The sequence below is a fragment of the Sceloporus occidentalis genome, unplaced genomic scaffold (assembly GCF_023333645.1).
Source record: "Sceloporus occidentalis isolate IW3139 unplaced genomic scaffold, rSceOcc1.0.p SCAF_126, whole genome shotgun sequence".
In the NCBI taxonomy this organism is placed as follows: domain Eukaryota; kingdom Metazoa; phylum Chordata; class Lepidosauria; order Squamata; family Phrynosomatidae; genus Sceloporus; species Sceloporus occidentalis.
In genome coordinates this window covers 190,001-209,600 of record NW_028317106.1, presented here as the reverse complement: position 1 = coordinate 209,600, position 19,600 = coordinate 190,001, and the positions used below count along the sequence as shown (strand labels likewise).

The 19,600-nt window shown below is 56.8% G+C and overlaps 2 protein-coding genes and 1 non-coding gene across 4 annotated transcripts; 2 read left to right on the top strand and 1 right to left on the bottom strand.

Moving 5' to 3' along the window:
• Positions 1–4,987: 4,987 nt before the first annotated feature.
• On the bottom strand, positions 4,988–5,060 carry TRNAR-CCG (transfer RNA arginine (anticodon CCG)). The gene has a single exon. It is a non-coding gene; the product is annotated as a tRNA-Arg (tRNA).
• Positions 5,061–7,104: 2,044 nt separating this feature from the next.
• LOC149281878 (importin subunit alpha-1-like) lies at positions 7,105–9,776 on the top strand. 2 transcript variants are annotated; one of them, XM_089498776.1, is made up of 10 exons: positions 7,105–7,173; positions 7,265–7,405; positions 7,551–7,639; positions 7,718–7,986; positions 8,108–8,202; positions 8,362–8,625; positions 8,779–9,012; positions 9,138–9,320; positions 9,425–9,574; positions 9,684–9,776. In XM_089498776.1, exons 1-10 carry the CDS (start codon positions 7,105–7,107, stop codon positions 9,774–9,776), a joined length of 1,587 nt encoding a protein of 528 aa, XP_089354902.1. The 2 variants fall into 2 exon arrangements, with proteins under 2 accessions (XP_089354902.1, XP_089354901.1); XM_089498775.1 differs by having other exon boundaries at positions 9,425–9,581; positions 9,688–9,776.
• A 1,525-nt stretch (positions 9,777–11,301) lies between these two features.
• On the top strand, positions 11,302–19,138 carry LOC149281877 (E3 ubiquitin-protein ligase SMURF2-like). The gene is made up of 19 exons (XM_089498771.1): positions 11,302–11,353; positions 13,659–13,697; positions 14,001–14,109; positions 14,693–14,826; positions 15,025–15,090; positions 15,279–15,363; positions 15,457–15,540; positions 15,717–15,919; positions 16,015–16,099; positions 16,182–16,340; positions 16,805–17,003; positions 17,081–17,184; positions 17,297–17,411; positions 17,524–17,702; positions 17,938–18,075; positions 18,157–18,277; positions 18,580–18,781; positions 18,878–18,953; positions 19,039–19,138. The coding sequence occupies exons 1-19, from the start codon at positions 11,302–11,304 to the stop codon at positions 19,136–19,138; spliced, it is 2,250 nt and encodes a 749-aa protein (XP_089354897.1).
• The last annotated feature ends 462 nt before the right edge of the window (positions 19,139–19,600 follow it).

The window sequence follows — 19,600 nt, the reverse complement described above, 5'->3', positions numbered from 1 at the left end:
TGTTGGCCGGGGCCTGTGCGTGTTGGCCGGGGCCTGCGCATAAGGATGCAGGTTTTGTTGTACATGCTGCTCAGTGGGGGGAAGGGTTAACGGTTTATCTGCTGTCTGAAGATCTCGTTCTGCTGCTGGGTCCAGTCATGGCTGTGCCGGGGGGGGGGCCTCTAACCGCCTGTAATTCTACCTTTTTATTTCCAAGACCCTGGAAGAGCCGGCAGGTCGTTGGGTAGCAAAGACATGAAAGTCCCCTGAGGTCACCGCCAGGGGCCTGATGTTTACTGATTGGTGCTTTCAGTGCCCCCCCCTCGGTGGCGGCGTTTAGTGAGTAATGTCCGTGAAAGCTGTCGTGCTGATGGGGTGATGAGCCAGTGTCGGTTCCGTTGGTGGAATATTCCGGATCACTTACATTTGGCACGCGCCGCCGCAAGGACTTTCCGCTCTCTCTTCCTTTTAAAACTCCTGACGTAGCTGCCACACCCCACCAGTCCGTCCCCGGCCCGCAGGCGCCCGCCGAGCAGCTGCCGAGCGTCGGCCGGTACATCGGTTCTCTTGTGGTAGATCCGGCCCATTACGATGTAGCGGCTTCCTAAACGCAACACAAAGCATTTCCGATTATTCAAGTAATAAAAGGGTTCTCTGCCAGCCCCGACGCGTCTCGCCCCATTCCTACCCCCCCCCCCAACCGGGCCGCAAGTAGAAGAAACACGTCTTCCAGCTCGGGCCCCTCCGGGTAAGCGGTGCTGTCGAGGTTATCGATCCGAGTACCGCCTATCCGTTATGTGATGGAACCTTTCGCTCCCTCGCCTTTTCTGTACGGTAATTACGGTTTTTACGCACCCAGCTTGAATTCCGGGCAGGATTTGGGGCATTTCGGGGAATCCACGCTGAGAATGTTCACGCGGAAGAAGAAGCCGTCCGGCGCGATATAAAGCCGCTTGGTTTTGTAGAGCCCGGCGCTGTCCAGCAGCAGCGTCGCCAGACGCGTTCCTCCCGCCAGCGTCTCCACGTCGTGGACGAATCCGTTGACTGCTGTAAGAATAACGGTATATGGCACCCGCTTATTCCGCAGCGCTGTACAACGTCACCGGTTCCTGCAGCCGCTGCGCGCGTTGGGGTGATGCCGAGGTCTGTACGCAAGGCCGCCGCGGTCTAGAACCGCGTGCCAGATTGTTCCGTGGTTACTTTGAATGTCGGACTCGGGGCTGTTCTTAAACATCAGCTTTAGTAGTGATGGGATTACCCCGGACGGCTGTGAGTGCTGAGTCTATATCTTTCCCTGGGCGGCTGTGAGTGCTGAGTCTATTTATTACCCCGGCTGGCTGTGAGTGCTGAGTCTATTTATTACCCCGGGTTACTACTTACCGAAATCACTGTCACAGAAGGACTCGCTCTCGTGACGGTCAGACAGACAGACGTTGTCTCTGCTGCCGGATCCTGGAAAGAAGGGCAGGCATAGAGCGGCTGAAATCGCGGGGCGGCTTATCGCTCATATAATAAACGCCGTGAGGCCGATATCATTAATATCGAGTTAGTCTGGGGGGCGGTCGGCTTTGCCCCGGTACCTCCTGCCACCGGTCGGGTCAGTGAGTCTCTGGGTCTGGCGGGGCCACCGGTGCTGATCTCGGAGATCCCGAACGCCCGTCTGTTGGGGGCTCTCAGGGGCCGCCGTCAGCTCTGTTTATATTATATGTACTTTTTAGTGACCGGTGGTCTCTCGAGGCCCCCCCCCCCCCCCCGCAGATACAGAAAGATCCCAATTACCTTTTGTGAAGGCGTTGAGTTGGTGGCGGGGGCCGGACGGGGGCCGGTTGATGATCGCCGGCGGTTTGCTGAAGTTCTGGGAAAGTTGGTGATGATGGATTCTTCTGGGTCTGTTACTCTCGTGGTCTGAAAGGTCGTAGAAGTGGGCCGAGATGCTCGTCGGGTTTGGCTGATCCCGGAATTGGTGAGAATGATTGGGGTCGTCCCGGGGAGATTTCTCCCGTTTCCCGTAGGTATTCGAGGAGGAGACTGACGTGGCGGTGCTGGCCCCCGTGGGCTGACCTGCTCGTTGTGTGTTCCTCAGTCCTGTATTGTTGTCCACGGTGAGTTTGCTTCTCTGCTTTTTGTCCAGGGGGGCCGTAACGTCATCGTGGCTTTGCCTGTTTTGGAGGACAGACAGCAGTCGGCGGCCCTCGTACCGGCCCAGAGCAGCGGGCGCCTGCGCGAGGCTGAGGGATGACCCCCCGGCGGGGGCGGCCGTTACGTTCTCCCAGCCACATGGAGGGGCAGCTGGAAGAAAAGGTTTAGAGAATGAAACAGAAAAGAAACCACGGATACGCTGGCCGGGAGAGGAGAGCGCCGGGATTCTTATGTGATCCTGGACTCCGCTACAAAGTAGATTGCAAGCTCTTTAGCACAGAGGAGCGTGCCGGCACACACAGGGAGGCGCTGCGGACCGGGTGTTTATTTGGGGAATTCCTGGTATGTTCGGAGAGCTTGCAATCTACGTTAAGCCGCCACAGCCTTAAGCAAACTGTTACGTTTGTGTCAATTAAGTGTTATGACGATGGGGCGTAAACCCCGCCACGCGCCACAAATTTACACTCCGGCCAGAAATACCTGATTGTTGGGGTTTAGTTTTGTGGATCTGAGATCTTTTCTCGCGCAGCACCAAAAAACATTATTTGCAACAAAATTAATAATAATCTGAAGAATCCCATCAGAGGTAAATCGGTGAAACAGCGTTTATCATAGTAAAAATAATACTAACAATAATAATATTATTAAAAATAACGATAACAATGCTAATAATAATATAAAAAATATAATAATGCTAATAATAACTATAATAATGCTAATAATAATATAAAAAATGATAATGCTAATAACGATAATAATTCTAATAATAATATAAAAAATGATAATAATGCTAATAACTATAATAATTCTAATAATATAAAAAATATAATAATACTAATAATATAAAAAATGATAATAATGCTAATAATAACGATAATGCTAATAATATAAAAAATGATAATGCTAATAATAATATAAAAAATTATAATAATGCTAATAACTATAATAATGCTAATATAAAAAAATGATAATAATGCTAATAATAATATAAAAAAATTATAATAATGCTAATAACGATAATAATGCTAATAATAATATAAAAAAAATTATAATAATTCTAATAATAATATAAAAAATATAATAATGCTAATAATAACGATTATTTTCCTCCTTTATCTGCTAGCGGCACGCACGGGGTTAAGCGAGTGGGGGGTGACTCTGGGGCAGATTCGATTTCCGTGACCCTGTGGTTCTGCGGCTCTAGCATAACAATTACCCTGTGAATGCTCAGCGGGGCGTCTCGCCAACTCCCCCCGGCTCCGGATCCCTCCTCGCACGTTCCTCCTCTGGCCCCGACTTTCTCACGGAAACAAGCCTTTCATTGAGCGGCCGCTTTGGTCCCTCTCGCTGACACTTACTAGAGAAATGGTTTTTTTACGGAATCCACTTTACAGCCAGGACACGGCAGGCTCCGGCACGCGTAGCGTTAATGAGCCTCCCAAAAAGATCTATGCCGCCCCTGTAGGTGCCCGTTGTACAGCGCTATGGAATATGGTGGCGCTATATAAAACAAGCGTAATAATAACAATAGAGAGCCTCTGACAGGTTCCCCCATCCTCGCTGTATCTGGAAACCTCCCCCGAACCAAGTCGCCGTTCCCGGTGCGGAGCGGCCAGACGGCAGCCGGTGCCCCCCAGATGCAGGGGGATGTGGAAAGCCACTATTCAAACTTGTTATTCCGCCCCAAATCGTTATCCGTGTCACAGGTTTTCTAGATATTTTTTCTGCTTCTCCCTCTTTTTAGTGCCGAATGCTCTTGTATAGCGCTGCGGAATATGACGGCGCTACATAAATAATAACTAACAATGTTACATAAACGTTCCCTAAGCTTACGCCAGGGGGGGGTCGACCGCTTCCCGTCTCCCGTGTTACAGAAACGTAGAAAGTGGCTGCAGATGGGAACCGGTCTGTCCCACCTCTGGATACTTTCCTTATTTCTAGCTTAGACTTCTGCATATCCCATGCTTGCCTAAACTACTTCACTTTATTAACCTCTACCACCTCTGCTGGAAGGCTATACCATGCATCCACTACCCTTTCAGTAAAGTAATATTTCCTAAATGCAGCCTCAGGGGTTTAAATACATCCAGACAGTAAACCGAGGGGGTCATAGAATCAGATCACTACAGGGTGAGGCGAAAAGTATTTACCAGCCGGATCAGCGCAAGATCCGGGCCCCGGGGACACACTGACCCCTGCAGATCCCCAAATCAACGTCAGTGGGCTCGGCGTGGTCCCCTGGAAGCCCCCCCGCGCCGGGGCCACCTACCTCTTCCCCCGGCTGTACGTCCGCAGAGGGCAGCAAGCAGCAGGAGCCGCAGAGCTGTGCTCATCGTGGCAGCAGGACGGGGAATGAGCGACGGGGAATGAGCTGGGAATTCCTCGCATTCATGCAAATGAGAGGCAGCCTTTGGGGAGCGATGAATGAATCAATTAACAATCCGAGCCAATGGAGCAAAACGAAACGGCCCCAATTGCACCAGGGGCCCGGAACCCGCTCCGTGGCTGGCACACCTGCCCCTCCGTGCATTGTGACCGTCTGACGTAACGACAGCGCTGCAGGGTCCGGGGCCCCTGCTGGGTGCAGGGAGGCATAATTGTTGGGGGCCTGGGGCCACTGCTGGGTGCAGGTGGCAGAATTGTTGAGGGCCCGGGGGCCCCTGCTGGGTGCAGAATTGTTGAAGGCCTGGGGCCCCTGCTGGGTGCAGGGGGAGCAAAATTGCTGATAACCCGGGGCCCCTGCTGGGTGCAGGGGGAGGCACGGTTGTTGAGGGCCCGGGGCCCCTGCTGGGTGCAGAGGGGATGCTTTTCCATTAATCAGGAAACGTCTAATTACTTCTATTTATAAGCACAAAACGTGATCTTGAAGCGACCCAGATGGGACTCGAACCCACAATCCCCAGCTCCGGAGGCTGATGCCTTATCCATTAGGCCACTGGGTCACCGTATGTCTGCCAGCCTTACAGACGTTTCTTACGTGTAAAGGAGGCGTTGAGTACTTGGAACCACGCCCATTCAGTAACCATGGTATCCATAATCAGCTGATAGGATGGGCAGGGCTATGACAGGATGGAGGCTTGGAACGCATATGTGTGTGAACGCACGTGGGTACTGTAATTGGCTGCGTCTCTGATTCAGTTACTGCGCGGCCCCGTAGGAAGCCCCCTGACTGGGAGGAGCGTTCCGGGAAACGTGCAGCGGCCGGTATTAATCGGAAGTCTGCCTGCGTTCACAGGCCAGCAATGTGTGGGCCGAAGTTACAACAGTCCCACGTGCAGCTCACGCGTGTTCCTGGGCCCAATATATAGAATAATATACATATATGATTCTCAAACTATATAATAAAATATAATTCCCAATATATAGAATAACATATACTTCCCAATATATAAAATTATATATATATATAATTCCCAATGTATAGAATAATATGTATATATATATATATAATTCTCAATATATAGAATAACATATACTTCCCAATATATAAAATGATATATATATAAAATTCCCAATATATTGAATAATATAGAAGAGAGGCTGCCTCCCGTGCAGAGCTTTGCGCTGACTCCTTCCCTGCAGAGCCCTTTGTTCTTTCACCTGGTGGAAGTGACCAGGGCAGTGACACCGTGGTGTGCTGGGAGTTGTGTGATTGGTTTGGGTGAGTGTTGAGAGTTGTGTGATTGGTTTCGGTAGGTGCTGAGAGTTGTTTGATTAGTTTGGCTGAGTGCTGGGAGTTGTGTGATTGGTTTGGGTGAGTGTTGAGAGTTGTGTGATTGGTTTGGGTGAGTGCTGGGAGTTGTGTGATTGGTTTGGGTAGGTGCTGAGAGTTGTTTGATTGGTTTGGGTGAGTGCTGGGCGTTGTGTGATTGGTTTTTCGTGAGTGTTGAGAGTTGTGTGATTGGTTTGGGTAAGTGCTGAGAGTTGTTTGATTGGTTTGGCTGAGTGCTGGGAGTTGTGTGATTGGTTTGGGTGAGGGCTGGGAGTTGTGTGATTGGTTTGGGTGAGTGCTGGGAGTTGTGTGATTGATTATGTTAGGGTGGGAGTTGTGTGATTGGTTTGGGTGAGTGCTGGGAGTTGTGTGATTGATTATGTTAGGGTGGGAGTTGTGTGATTGGTTTGGGTGAGTGTTGAGAGTTGTGTGGTTGGTTTGGGTAAGTGCTGAGAGTTGTTTGATTGGTTTGGCTGAGTACTGGGAGTTGTGTGATTGGTTTGGGTGAGTGTTGAGAGTTGTGTGATTGGTTTGGGTAGGTGCTGAGGGTTGTTTGATTGGTTTGGGTAAGTGCTGGGAGTTGTGTGATTGGTTTGGCTGAGTGCTGGGAGTTGTGTGATTGGTTTGGGGTGAGTGCTGGGAGTTGTGTGATTGGTTTGGGTGAGTGCTGGGAGTTGTGTGATTTGGTGCTTTGAGCTGCCAGTCACATGAAGCGTGTCCGGTGCTCAGAGCGTTAATCTTTGGCCTCCGCCTACCGGCTTCTTTCAAACGGGCCAGTCAGAGAGCTGCTTGTGCACGAACTGGCCAATGGGTGGCGGCCGCTCGGGACATTTAATCGCGGGCGAGCCGGGATCCGGCGTATTGTGCCAGAAACGCGAGGTGTGACAGGTAGGGCTCGGCTGCTGTCAGTGTGGCGGGGGTACAGGGTACCGGGGTACCGGGTACAGGGTACAGGGTACCGGGGGCTGCCCCGGCATCTGCCTGGTGTGGTTCCCCGATTGCGGGGCATTTTAAGAGGGGTATCGGGGTCACCCTCCCGGAGCAGTTCGGGGGGGCGATCTCCTATTGTGGGTTTTCACTTTGGGGGGGGGGGGGCATCTGCCGTTTATCTGCCGTTTATCTGCCACCTAATGTGCAGGTGGGGGGAGTGTAATTTTTCTCATCCATTGATGGCAGTTGTGTGTACGGTGGGTTTAATGGCTTGGAGTACTGGGAGTTGTTGCTCTGACCCTCCTGCTGTCTCGTAGTTTTCTGTGGTCTCCGTTGCTGTAAAGATGTCGAATAACGAGAACGCAGCCGCCCTCCGGCTCACCAAGTTCAAGAACAAGGGCAAGGACACGTCGGTGAGTGGGGGGGTCCTGGGCTGGGGGGGGGGGTCCTGGGGTGTCTCCCTATCCCCCCCCCCCCCAGGCCTGACAGGTCTGTTCCCTGTAGGAGATGCGGCGGCGCAGGATCGAGGTGAACGTGGAGCTCCGCAAAGCCAAGAAGGACGACCAGCTGCTGAAACGCCGGAACGTCAGCTCCTTCCCCGACGAGTCCACGTCTCCGCTCCAGGAGAAGAACCAGAACGGGCAGGTGAGGGCCGGGGGTGCCTTACACCGGTGGGTTTGGGGTTACTGCCGGTTATGTAACGCATGTTAATGCTGGGTGAGCATTATGGGAGTTGGTCTCCTGCTGCTTCCGGGCGGTCGGCATCTAAGCCTGTGCTCTTCCTCCCCAGACATCCACCCAGTGGAGCGTGGAAGAGATCGTCCGTGGCGTGTCCAACGCCAGCCTCGAGATCCAGCTGCAGGCCACGCAGGCTGCCAGGTGAGTGGTCTCTGCCGGTCGGCGCTCCATTTCCGGCGGCACGCGGGTTGGGCTAATCGTTCTCCTCTCGGTTGACAGGAAGCTGCTGTCTCGGGAGAGAGAGCCTCCCATCGACCGCATCATACAGGCCGGGCTGATCCCCAGGCTGGTGGGCTTCTTGGGGCGTGCGGACTGCAGCCCCATGCAATTCGAGGCGTCCTGGGCTTTGACCAACATCGCGTCGGGGAACTCGGAGCAGACCAAGGCGGTGGTGGACGGGGGGGCGATCCCGGCCTTTATCTCGCTGCTGTCCTCGTCTCATCCTCACATCAGCGAGCAGGCCGTGTGGGCCCTCGGCAACATAGCTGGTGAGTGACGGTACCGGTCGGCTGTATGGAGGGAAACCTGCCCCCCATTGTGTCACCCCAGAGGGGTATTTTACTTGCCCCATGCGTTGCTTCTGCCCTCTAATGGCTGCGTTTCCTGCAGGTGATGGCTCCGCCTACCGCGATCTGGTGATTAAACACGGAGCCGTTCAGCCGCTGCTGGCGCTTCTCGCCGTTCCGGATCTCTCTGCGCTGCCGGTGAGTAAACCGGCCCTGTTTACGGTAACCCTGCCGGTCACGAACTGCCAGGGCCTGGGTGACAGACGTGGCGCGTTCGTCGGTTCATTCTCCCATCCCCCGTCGGTGCGTTGAGTCTCTTTCCGTGTTTTTCACGTGTTCATCTCTCCTGTGTTCCAGACGGGCTACCTGCGCAACGTCACGTGGACGCTGTCTAACCTCTGCCGTAACAAGAACCCGGCCCCGCCGCTGGAAGCCGTTCAGCAGATCCTGCCCACGCTGGTGAGGCTTCTGCACCACGATGACCGCGAGGTCCTGGCGGACACGTGCTGGGCGGTCTCCTACCTCACCGACGGCTCCAATGATCGCATCGACGTGGTGGTGGGCACCGGCCTGGTGCCCCGTGTCGTCCAGCTGCTTGGATGCGGGGAGCTGACTATAGTGGTGAGTGTCGGGGCCAGGGGCCACGCGACAGGAACAACCCATATGGCGGGGCGGAGGCCACCACGGCACTTGTGGAGGGACTGGCTGGGTTTCTCTTCACTGTTAATTGCCCCAGACCTTCCATTAGTCCTAATCCGGCTCTCCCGCTTTCAGACTCCGTGTCTGCGCACCGTGGGGAATATCGTGACCGGCACCGACGACCAGACCCAGGCGGTGATCGATGCCGGCGCCCTGGCCGCGTTTCCCGACCTCCTCAGCCACCACAAGAACAACATTCAGAAGGAAGCGGCCTGGACTCTGTCCAACGTGACGGCCGGGCGCCAGGACCAGATCCAGGAGGTGGTCAACCACGGGCTGCTGCCGTATCTGGTGGACATCCTCAGAAAGGTAACGGTTTCGTGGCCGGGGACACGTGTCGGGGTAATGGAGCTCTAATTCTTATACCAGAGATGGGTTGAGCCAGACCACAATATCGCGGGGTTTGCGGCCTTAAGCCTCGTGTCCTTCTGCAGGGAGACTACAAGACCCAGAAGGAGGCCGTGTGGGCCGTCACCAACTACACCAGCGGTGGCACCATCGATCAGATCATCTACCTGGTCCAGTGCGGGGTCATTGAGCCACTCGCCAACCTCCTCTCGGCCAAAGACAGTAAGACGGTGCTCGTGGTCCTGGACGCCTTCACCAACGTATTCGCCGTAAGTGGCCGGCACGGATCAGACAGACACAACGAACACCGTACCCCCCTCCCCCCCTCGTGGGCGCCATATTAACATACCCCCCCCCCCCCCCCCCCTTCCAGGCCGCTGACAAACTCGGGGAGACGGAGAAGCTGTGCCTGATGGTGGAAGAATGCGGGGGTCTCGACCGCATCGAGTCGCTTCAGACCCACGAGAATGAACAGGTTTACAAATCGGCCGCGGGGCTGATCGAGAAATACTTCTCCACCGAGGTACGTGGCACCTGGGGCCGGCTGTGGGGGGCCGAGGGCGACGCGCTGGGACGTCCTGGGGGTTCTCGCCCCGTTATCCCTGCTGATCTGTGCCGTTGTCTCTCTGTAGGAAGAGGAAGAGTCGTCCATCGCCCCGGAGGCCACGTCCGACGGCTACACCTTCCAGGTCCCGGAGGGCACTCACACCACCTTCGACTTCTGAGCGCCGCCTCGTCCGTCTGTCTCCTGTCTGACCGTCTCTGTCCGTCCGTCCTTTTCCGTGTGACGTCGTAGCACTTTGTCTGTACATACTGTGAATGTCTGTAAATAAACCCCTTTTTTAGCTCCGTGGGGTGGGTTTTTTGCACAGAGTGGGGATTCCACGTTTCCTGTTAGAACCACTGCGTCTGATCTGGTTAGAATCGGAGCGGCCCGTTTCCAGCCCCCTGGTTTGAGGGGGGTCGGGGGGGCGGCTTCGCTCTCCTGCAAACAGTAAAGGTGGGCTTAATTAACCCCTTGGCTGCTGTTGCATTGACGTGCCTGTTCTGTTGTCCGTGGCCCGGGGTTCTGGTGTCCGACCGCCTGTTTATATTTCCAATAAAATATCTTCCAACATCCGCCGTCTGCTGCTGCTTCTTCTTTACGGGGGGGGATTGTGCTGTGGCTTCTGGCCCTGGGGGGCTGTTTACTGTCGTTAATGTCACCTGCAGTGGCAGTAGTGGGTTCTTGGTGGGGAGACCTGGTTACTGTGTATAGACCGCTGTGGCACCAACAGAGGCCGTGGTACTGTTACAACAGGGCATGGTAAAAAATCTGAACGTTAAAATTGCTGATTTCTGCCCCAGGAGCTTACACTCTGTGAGGAGGGGGTAGGCAGGGGCCAGGTATACAGGCATGTCGTGTGTCCCCCCCCCCCCCCCCCCCCCCACTTCTAGGGTAAATGGTGGGTAAGTGCCCCAAGTAACCCCAGAGGTGGTAGAAGGAATGGGGGGGGGGGTCCACTTACTGCCCCAGCATGACTCATAGGTTAGTTTTGGTCCAATCAGGTTCTTGTCAGGTCTGCCTCCTGCCCTGGGTGCAATACTATCTGCCCCTCTGTCTCATTACAGTACATCCTTCATCTGGGTCTTGGAATGTAAGGGTTAATACGCAGTCCCTCCCCTGCAGAAAGGGCCCTGGGGCCCAAAGAGCTGCGCCTGGTAATGCTGGACAGAGGGATTAGGGCGCCCCCCCCCCTCCGGTATTGGCCCCTGTCCCATCCCCTTCCCTCTGCCCCCCTCCTCCGGTATTGGCCCCTGTCCCGTTCCGTCCCCTTCCCTCTGCCCCCCCTCCTCCGGTATTGGCCCCTGTCCCCCCCCCTCTCCGGTATTGGCCCCTGTCTCCCCCCCCCTCTCCGGTATTGGCCCCTGTCTCCCCCCCCTCCGGTATTGGCCCCTCCCCTCCCCTCCCCTCCGGTATTGGCCCCTGTCCCCCCCCCCCCTCTCCGGTATTGGCCCCTGTCCCGTCCCCTTCCCTCTGCCCCCGCTTTCGGTATTTGCCGCTTTGGCTGTCTTTCCTGTTGTCTCCTGTGGCCCCGCCCAGTCTCCAGCCTCTCCCAGCCCAGGCTCCTCCCCCAGACTCCCAGCATTCCTCTCTCATGGCTCCGCTCGGTACATCCGGGCCTCCGTTCACCGCCTGACCGATCTCCTTCCCGGCCTGATTTCGGCTCCAGAGGGCGGCTTTCCGCGGCCCCGTTGCCTCTCGGGGCCATGTCTAACCAGGGATCCCGGCGGAACGGACCCGTGAAGCTCCGCTTGACCGGTAAGGCCTTGCATTCCGGTTCTGTGCTACAGCCTGGCACTGTGTACCGGCAGACTAATAGTTAATTGCACGGAGGGGGGGCCCCTGGATCCTGCCACATATTCAAATGTAGTCCCCCTCCGGGATCTCCGGCCCCCTCCCCTCCTCTGTCCCATCTGCATGCCCCCGGTCCCTCCTGTGTGCCCCCCACTCCGTGCCACCGCCCCCCACACACTCGCCTTAGTCGCTGTATTTCGGGGCCCGTGGCCCCTCGCCTTAGTCGCTGTATTTCGGGGCCCGTGGCCCCTCGCCTTAGTCGCTGTATTTTGGGCCCCCGTGGCTCATTTTGAAAGATATTTAAATGAAATGTTTTATTTGACCCCCGAAAGATAAATGCCCCCTTCTGGGTTATCTTTTGTATCTTGGAGCTGCGTGGCATCTGACTTCCACGTATAAGAAGTGGAGCTGTGAGACGCGCCGTCCCACAAACTACTCGCCGTGGCCAACGGTGGCTTCAGCAGCGCAGGCGTCACGCAGATCGGAACCCTAAACGTGCGGCACGTGGCAGGGTGATGATGGCTGCGGCTTATTCCCAGCAGTGCCGTGGATGGTCGCGGCGTGGCTCCGTTAGCGGGGTGCTGATCTCTGGTCCTCCTATTTACTCCGTGGCCCCCAGCGCGGCGTGGCATAAACAGAGTTCACGTGGACGAGTGCTCTTTATTCACGGCTTCAGCCTCGTAATGCCGGTGAATACGTGGACGTGGTCCTCCATGGTACGCGTGTTGCCGTTGGTTACCGGTCTCTGTATGTAGGGTAGTGGCTTGGGTGGCCCCCCGGTGCTGGTTAGAAAGATTTGCCGTGTCGTTCCCCCGGCTACATGCGTGGCGGCGTGGATGACGCTCTCCCGTCAGGTGGACTGAATTACTGAGAGGTTTGCCGTGAGATGCGGCCACGAGGGGAATGATTCACGGTCTGTGACTGAGGAAGACGCGCCGCTTACACATTAAAGGGCCACGGCGCTAATCACAGGGCCACGGCAGTAAATCGCGCCGTTATACCCGGAACCGTTCTGCACCCACTTATTCCCCGTCATCCTGCCCATGTGGCCCCCGTACTGTGCGCACGCTCCGTGCCGGCCGGTGACCCCCGTGTTAGCAGCGCAGCCACGCCGAAGGAAAGCAGGTCACGGGAGTCTCTTCCTCGGCAGTCAGGGAGCTGCAACGGAAGCCCTTTGTCTGCCTTTTAACAATACCTTGAGCCACGGAGTCTAAATACCACGGAGAGCGGGCCCCCGCGTTAACCCATCCGTCACCGGCGTGCCGAGCTGCCTCCGCACCTGGCGTGGTACCCCTTACCGCTTGTGGCTCTGCTGCTGCCTGAGGGGTCCGCGTGTTGTATAGGGACAGCAGAACGGGGGGGCTCGGTGGTCTGGCTCGCCACGGAACATTCACGAGATGTTTGGGCGTTTAGTGGCCTGCACATGGGGTGTCAGCTCTTGGGCAGGCTTCGGCACTGCAGAGGTTAATCCGCGCGTGATGTAATCAGCTGTCTGGTATGGCAAAAATGTCCAGCAGTGTGCTGAGCCCCCCCCCCGTCTGGGATCCCCGACAGGACGCCGTGGCCAGGGCAGCCACGGGACAGGATGGGCTGTCCCCCCAGATGTTAAAGCCCCGAGGGGGGGGGCATCCTGTTTGTCTCTTCTGGGGTATTTTAAACCAAGATTTACCCCCGCACTTCATGCAGAATCTGCCTATGAACAGCTGACCCCCCCCCACGGCGCCATTGCGTGGTCAGTGGGGTCTCCCTGGGGGGGGGGGGGGCGCGTTGTCTGTGTAAATTTTTAGGCTTTTTCTTGAAAAAGTTTTTTTCAGAAACGGGCAAAATAACAAATGAAAGGAATTCCCATGCGGTGAGATCTGCGAATCGGTGGCCCCTGCGTGGTGCGCTCTGCCACGGCTCCTACCTACCCAAATGTGCGGCAGGGATCCAAGCAGTCTCTCCGTAACCGCCTCTCTGTGTCCCCCAATAATGTGGCCCGTCTCGTGGCCCGTCTCGTGGCCCGTCTCGTGGCCCGTCTCGTGGCCCGTCTCGTGGCCCGTCTCGTGGCCCGTCTCGTGGCCCGTCTCGTGGCCCGTCTCGTGGCCCGTCTCGTGGCCCGTCTCGTGGCCCGTCTCGTGGCCCGTCTCGTGGCCCGTCTCGTGGCCCGTCTCGTGGCCCGTCTCGTGGCCCGTCTCGTGGCCCGTCTCGTGGCCCGTCTCGTGGCCCGTCTCGTGGCCCGTCTCGTGGCCCGTGTGATGTAGTAACGGATCTGTTGCTTCCTCTGCAGTTCTCTGCGCGAAAAACTTGGTGAAGAAAGATTTTTTCAGTGAGTATCAACTCCACGTTCTGTGTGTTTGGAGGGGGGTAGCGGGGTGTAGTTGGGGGGGGTATTGTGTTTTTTTGGGGGGGTATCATGTTGTTTTTTGGGGGGTAGTGGGGGTATCATGTTGTTTTTTGGGGGGGGTATTGTGGTGTTTTTTTGGGGGGTAGTGGGGTTTAGTGGGGGGTTCGTGTTGTTTTTTTGGGGGGTATCATGTTGTTTTTTGGGGGGGGCATCGTGTTGTTTTTTTGGGGGGGGTAGCGGGGTGAGGTTTTTACCTCCCTGTCTTTCCTCTCCCACTCACTGTAGGGCTCCCTGACGCCTTCGCCAAGGTGGTGGTGGACGGCTCGGGGCAATGCCACTCCACGGACACGGTGCGGAACACGCTCGACCCCAAGTGGAACCAGCACTACGACCTGTGAGCAAATCGGGGGGGGGGGTCAATGCCGGGGGTAACGGCTTTGGGGGGGCTGCGGGGGGTCAATGCCGGGGGTAATGGCTCTGACTGGGGGGGTTGCGGGAGGGTTAATACCGGGGGTAACTGCTCTGACTGGGGGGGGGCTGCAGGGGGTTAATACCGGGGGTAACGGATCTGAGTGAGGGAGCTGCGGGGGGTTAATGCCGGGGGTAGCGGGTCTGAGTGAGGGAGCTGCGGGGGGTTAATGCCGGGGGTAGCGGGTCTGACTGGGGGGGCTGCGGGAGGTTAATGCCGGGGGTAGCGGGTCTGACTGGGGGGGCTGCGGGAGGTTAATGCCGGGGGTAGCGGGTCTGAGTGGGGGAGCTGCGGGGGGTTAATGCCGGGGGTAGCGGGTCTGAGTGGGGGAGCTGCGGGGGGTTAATGCCGGGGGTAGCGGGTCTGAGTGGGGGAGCTGCGGGGGGTTAATGCCGGGGGTAGCGGGTTTGAATGGGGGGTGGGGGCTGCGGGGGGTTAATGCCGGGGGTAGCGGGTCTGAGTGGGGGAGCTGCGGGGGGGTTAATGAATCTCCCCCCCCCCCGCGCAGGTACATCGGGAAGTCGGACTCGATCACGATCAGCGTTTGGAATCATAAGAAGATCCACAAGAAGCAGGGAGCCGGATTCCTGGGCTGCGTCCGGCTTCTGTCCAACGCCATCAATCGCCTGAAGGACACGGGCTGTAAGTGCTGCGCGTTCGTGGCCTCGGGACACGTGACACTGATCGCATGCCCCCCTCCCACGTTCCGAAATGTATACGTGGCGCCCCCGGAGTTTGATGAGCTTCGTGTGGCGTGTGCGTGGCTGCCACACCCCGGCCTCGGCTCCAATGGAGCTTATTTGGGAATTTACGTGGTTTTGTGTTCCGTGTCCTCTGCAGATCAGCGACTGGATCTCTGCAAGCTCGGCCCGAGTGACAATGATACCGTTCGTGGTCAGATTGTTGGTAAGCATCTCAACCAGCGTCCCAGAAACCCACCCTAGCCGGTGGCCCGTGGCCCGGTTCCTGTGATCGGGAGAGCCAGCCGGGGGCCCCGTGGCCCGGTTCCTGTGATCGGGAGAGCCAGCCGGTGGCCCCGTGGCCTGGGTGCCGTGGCTCCGGATCAGTGGCTGTCTCTCTCTCTCTCCTCGCAGTCAGTCTCCAGTCCCGAGAGCGGATCGGCAGCGGCGGGCAGGTTGTCGATTGCAGCCGTTTGTTTGATAACGATTTACCGGACGGGTGAGCAGCTTTTACTTTTAGTGCCACTGGAGCCACCAATCACGGCGGCCCCCGTGCTCTCCTGTCCACGCTCACCGCTTCTCTCTATTGCAGCTGGGAGGAGAGGAGGACGGCCTCCGGACGCATCCAGTACTTGAACCACATCACACGGACCACGCAGTGGGAGCGGCCGACCCGGTAAGTAATTTGCCCTCCGCGGCCCCCGAATCTCTCTTCACGCGTTATTTCTTTGTGTTCACTTGCACCATCTCCCTGGAAGTCTGCCCACGTATCTACTACCCTTTTCTGCAAAGTAGGATTTTGTCACCGTGGCGCCCGCTCACTCGATGACACGGCTTGCTTCCTCTCTCCAGGCCGGCGTCCGAATACTCCAGTCCAGGGCGGCCCCTCAGCTGCTTTGTGGATGACAACGCACCGGTCCCCGTGACGAACGGCGCCACGTGCGGGCAGAGCTCGGACCCCCGGCTCACGGAGAGGAGGGTCCGCTCGCAGCGGCACAGGAACTATATGAGCAGGACACATTTACACACCCCCCCCGACCTGCCGGAAGGATATGGTAAGTGGTGGCCCCTCCGTGGCCCTTGCAGACCATCCTGCATATAATAGGGTTAATGTCGCTCCCTCTCTGTGACTGTCCTTGTCTGTTAACAGAACAGAGGACCACGCAGCAAGGCCAGGTGTACTTCCTGCACACGCAGACTGGGGTCAGCACGTGGCATGACCCACGCGTGCCGAGGTAAGTGGTCGGCGCCCCCCCCCCCCCACGCCGGTGAGTCCGCCGTCCAGCCCTTTCCGCCTTCTCACGTCTCTGTTTGTAGGGATCTCGGCAACGTGAACTGCGAGGAGCTCGGCCCGCTGCCCCCGGGCTGGGAAATCCGCAACACGGCAACCGGGAGGGTCTACTTTGTGGATCATAACAACAGGACCACGCAGTTCACGGATCCACGGCTGTCCGCCAACCTTCACCTGGTGCTAAAGTGAGTGAAAGCCACGGGGTTCTCTGCTCTTTCATTGGCCACTGAGCGTGGTCTCTGCAGTTACCCCGAGCCTTTAGGCTGTGGCTTGTTTCGGTTTATTTGTGGCGCACGTCCCACCTGGCGTCTCGTGGACTGTTATCTCCCACCCTGCATGTCTCGGGATGATTTTCTTTTTTTTGTGCTTGAAATAGAGATTTGCCTCCAATCCGGCCCCCCGCGTGGTTTGCGTTAGTGGCTGGGGCCCCGGCGTGGATTTCCTCGCGCCCCAGGAATCCCGATTAGTTTGTATAAAAACGGTAACCCCTTCTGCCCGTGGCTCGTGCTCCCTGCCCGTGAAACACATTGGATCCCCTCAGTGGCGGGATATCCGTGGCACTAATCCCCGCGGGCATAGTTTGTTTCAGGAGGGGGGTATTGAGTCTCTCCGTGGCACGCAGCGTAGTCTCACGTGGGTTTTCTTGCAGCCGGCAGAACCAGCTGAAGGATCTCCCACAGGAGGTGGTCACGCTGTGCCCGCTGCCGGACGAGGCCGACTGTCTCACCGCGCCACGTTATAAGAGGGATCTCGTGCAGAAGCTGAAGATCCTGCGCCAGGAGCTGTCCCAGCAGCAGCCACAGGCCGGCCACTGCCGCATCGAGGTGTCACGGGAGGAGATCTTTGAGGTAGCCGCCGCTGTACACGCGTGGCACGCTGGTGGTACCGGCTGTTACCGGGTCCCTGACTGGCTGTCTTGTTGTAGGAATCCTACAGGCAGGTGATGAAGATGAGGCCGAAGGATCTGTGGAAGAGGCTGATGATAAAGTTCCGTGGCGAGGAGGGTCTGGATTATGGAGGGGTTGCTAGGTAACGAGATGGAACTGTGCCCCCGACCCCCCCCCCCCTCGTGGACGCTGCATGTGGCGGCTCGGGGGGGCCGTTATATCTGTTTTATTAACCCCCCCGCTTTGCGTTGCAGGGAATGGCTGTATTTGTTGTCCCACGAAATGTTAAATCCGTACTACGGCCTCTTCCAGTACTCGCGGGACGACATCTACACCCTGCAGATCAACCCGGACTCCGCCGTGAACCCGGTACGCGTGGCTTCTTTCTGCCCCCCCCCCCCCTTGTTTTTTAATCCTGGGATCGTGGCTTGGGGATAACGTCCAGTACTGGATCCTTCAACGTAATGCGTGTCGTTTCCAGGAACATCTGTCCTATTTCCATTTCGTGGGGCGGATCATGGGGATGGCCGTATTCCACGGACACTACATCGACGGGGGGTTCACGCTGCCGTTCTATAAGCAGCTGCTGGGGAAGCCAATCACGTTGGACGACATGGAATCCGTGGATCCCGATCTTCATAACAGCCTCGTGTGGATCCTGTGAGTCATGCCTGGGTTAACCCAGTTGGCGTGTGTGTAGGAGGGGGGGGGGTGGTCAGTTGGTGGCCCGTTGGCATGTGTGTGTAGGGGGGGGGGTATTAATGGATGGTATGTACACATTCCGTACATCTGTACAAACTGGGGGGAGTGGTAGGGGCGTGGCTCGTCACCTGATGCTCGGGTGGCTCGTGTCGGGAAGAAAGTGGCATTTAAGGCGCTCCTCGTGTCTCCGCAGCGAGAACGATATCACGGCCGTGCTGGACCACACGTTCTGCGTGGAACACAACGCGTTCGGGGAGCTCATCCAACATGAACTGAAACCCAACGGAAAGAGCATCGCGGTCACCGAAGAGACCAAAAAGGAATACGTCCGGTATGTGTGTCCACGGCCCGGCCACGCGGCGGCCCCATCGTCGGCCCCCGGGCCCGCTAACTCCGTGTGGTCTGTTTCCAGGTTATACGTGAACTGGCGGTTCCTGCGTGGGATCGAGGCGCAGTTCCTGGCGCTGCAGAAAGGCTTCAACGAGGTCATCCCGCAGCATCTGCTCAAAGCCTTCGACGAAAAAGAACTGGAGGTCGGTGCCACGTGCTGCGCGGGGGGGGGGGGCGGTGTCTTGAGTTGCATGTTACGCTATATGTTTGGGGGGGGGGACACCCATCAGCTCCTTTGTAAATCTGAACCGTGGCGATAGTGTTTCTGTGGTTGGTGGAGCGGTGGATTCGTGGTGGACACGTGGATTCGTGGCGGTGCACACATAATTGTAATTCGCGTCCTTTAAAGGTTTACGGAAATAACTTTTTCGTTAACGGAAAAGTGTTTTAAGGCCGAGCCGCTGCGACGTGTTTAGTCAATCGCTTCCGTGGCGCTCTCTTGCAGCTGATAATCTGTGGCCTCGGGAAGATCGACGTGAGCGACTGGAAGACGAACACGCGGCTGAAGCACTGCACCCCCGACAGCAACGTGGTCAAGTGGTTCTGGAAGGCCGTCGAGTCGTTTGACGAGGAGAGGAGAGCGCGGCTCCTCCAGTTTGTGACCGGATCTTCCAGAGTCCCTCTCCAAGGCTTCAAAGCGTTACAAGGTACGGTGGCCCACGCCAGTCCACGTCGGCCAGAGGAGGGCTCGTGGATCGCGTCGGTGGCCGGTTATTTATAAAGGGTTTTTTCCCCCTCCGCAGGTGCTGCCGGCCCCAGGCTCTTCACCATCCATCAGATTGATGCCAACACAAACAACCTCCCCAAAGCCCACACGTGGTAAGACCGCTTTACAGCTTCAGTCGGGGGTCCCGGGTTCTCGTAAGGTGGGTTTGGTGACGGCTTCTTCTCTCCTCCTTTCCAGCTTTAACCGCGTGGACATCCCCGCGTATGAGAGCTACGAGAAGCTGTACGAGAAGCTGCTCACGGCCATCGAGGAGACGTGCGGATTCGCCGTGGAATGAGTGGGTCGGCCCCGTGGCGGGAGGAGCTGAGCGGGTATCGCGACACGGGGATATATCATCTGATCCACGCTCCGCACGCGCGACTTTGCTGCTATTTAAACCGATTTTGGGCGTTCTGGGCCACGCCGTGTTAGAAAGTGACTACTATTTTTTTATAAAAAGGGACGTTTATTACATTCCGGGAGCTTTTGGTGTCGTCGGCGCGGCCCCCGGAGTCACCGTTACATAGCTTTTGTTTTTATTAATATATTTCTTCTCCGGATAATTTAATCTCCTGGCCGTCTTTTTACCCGCGAAGGATCCTTTTGTAAGTTTTTCTTATAAATTAAAGCTGTTATTTCTGCAGAATAATATTCCTGAGCGTCGCCGTCTCGTCGCCGTCTCACCCCCCCCCCCGTCTGTCCTCTCTACCACCCAACGCCGGACTCTGCTCCTAACGATTATTTTTAGTTTGGTTCCTGA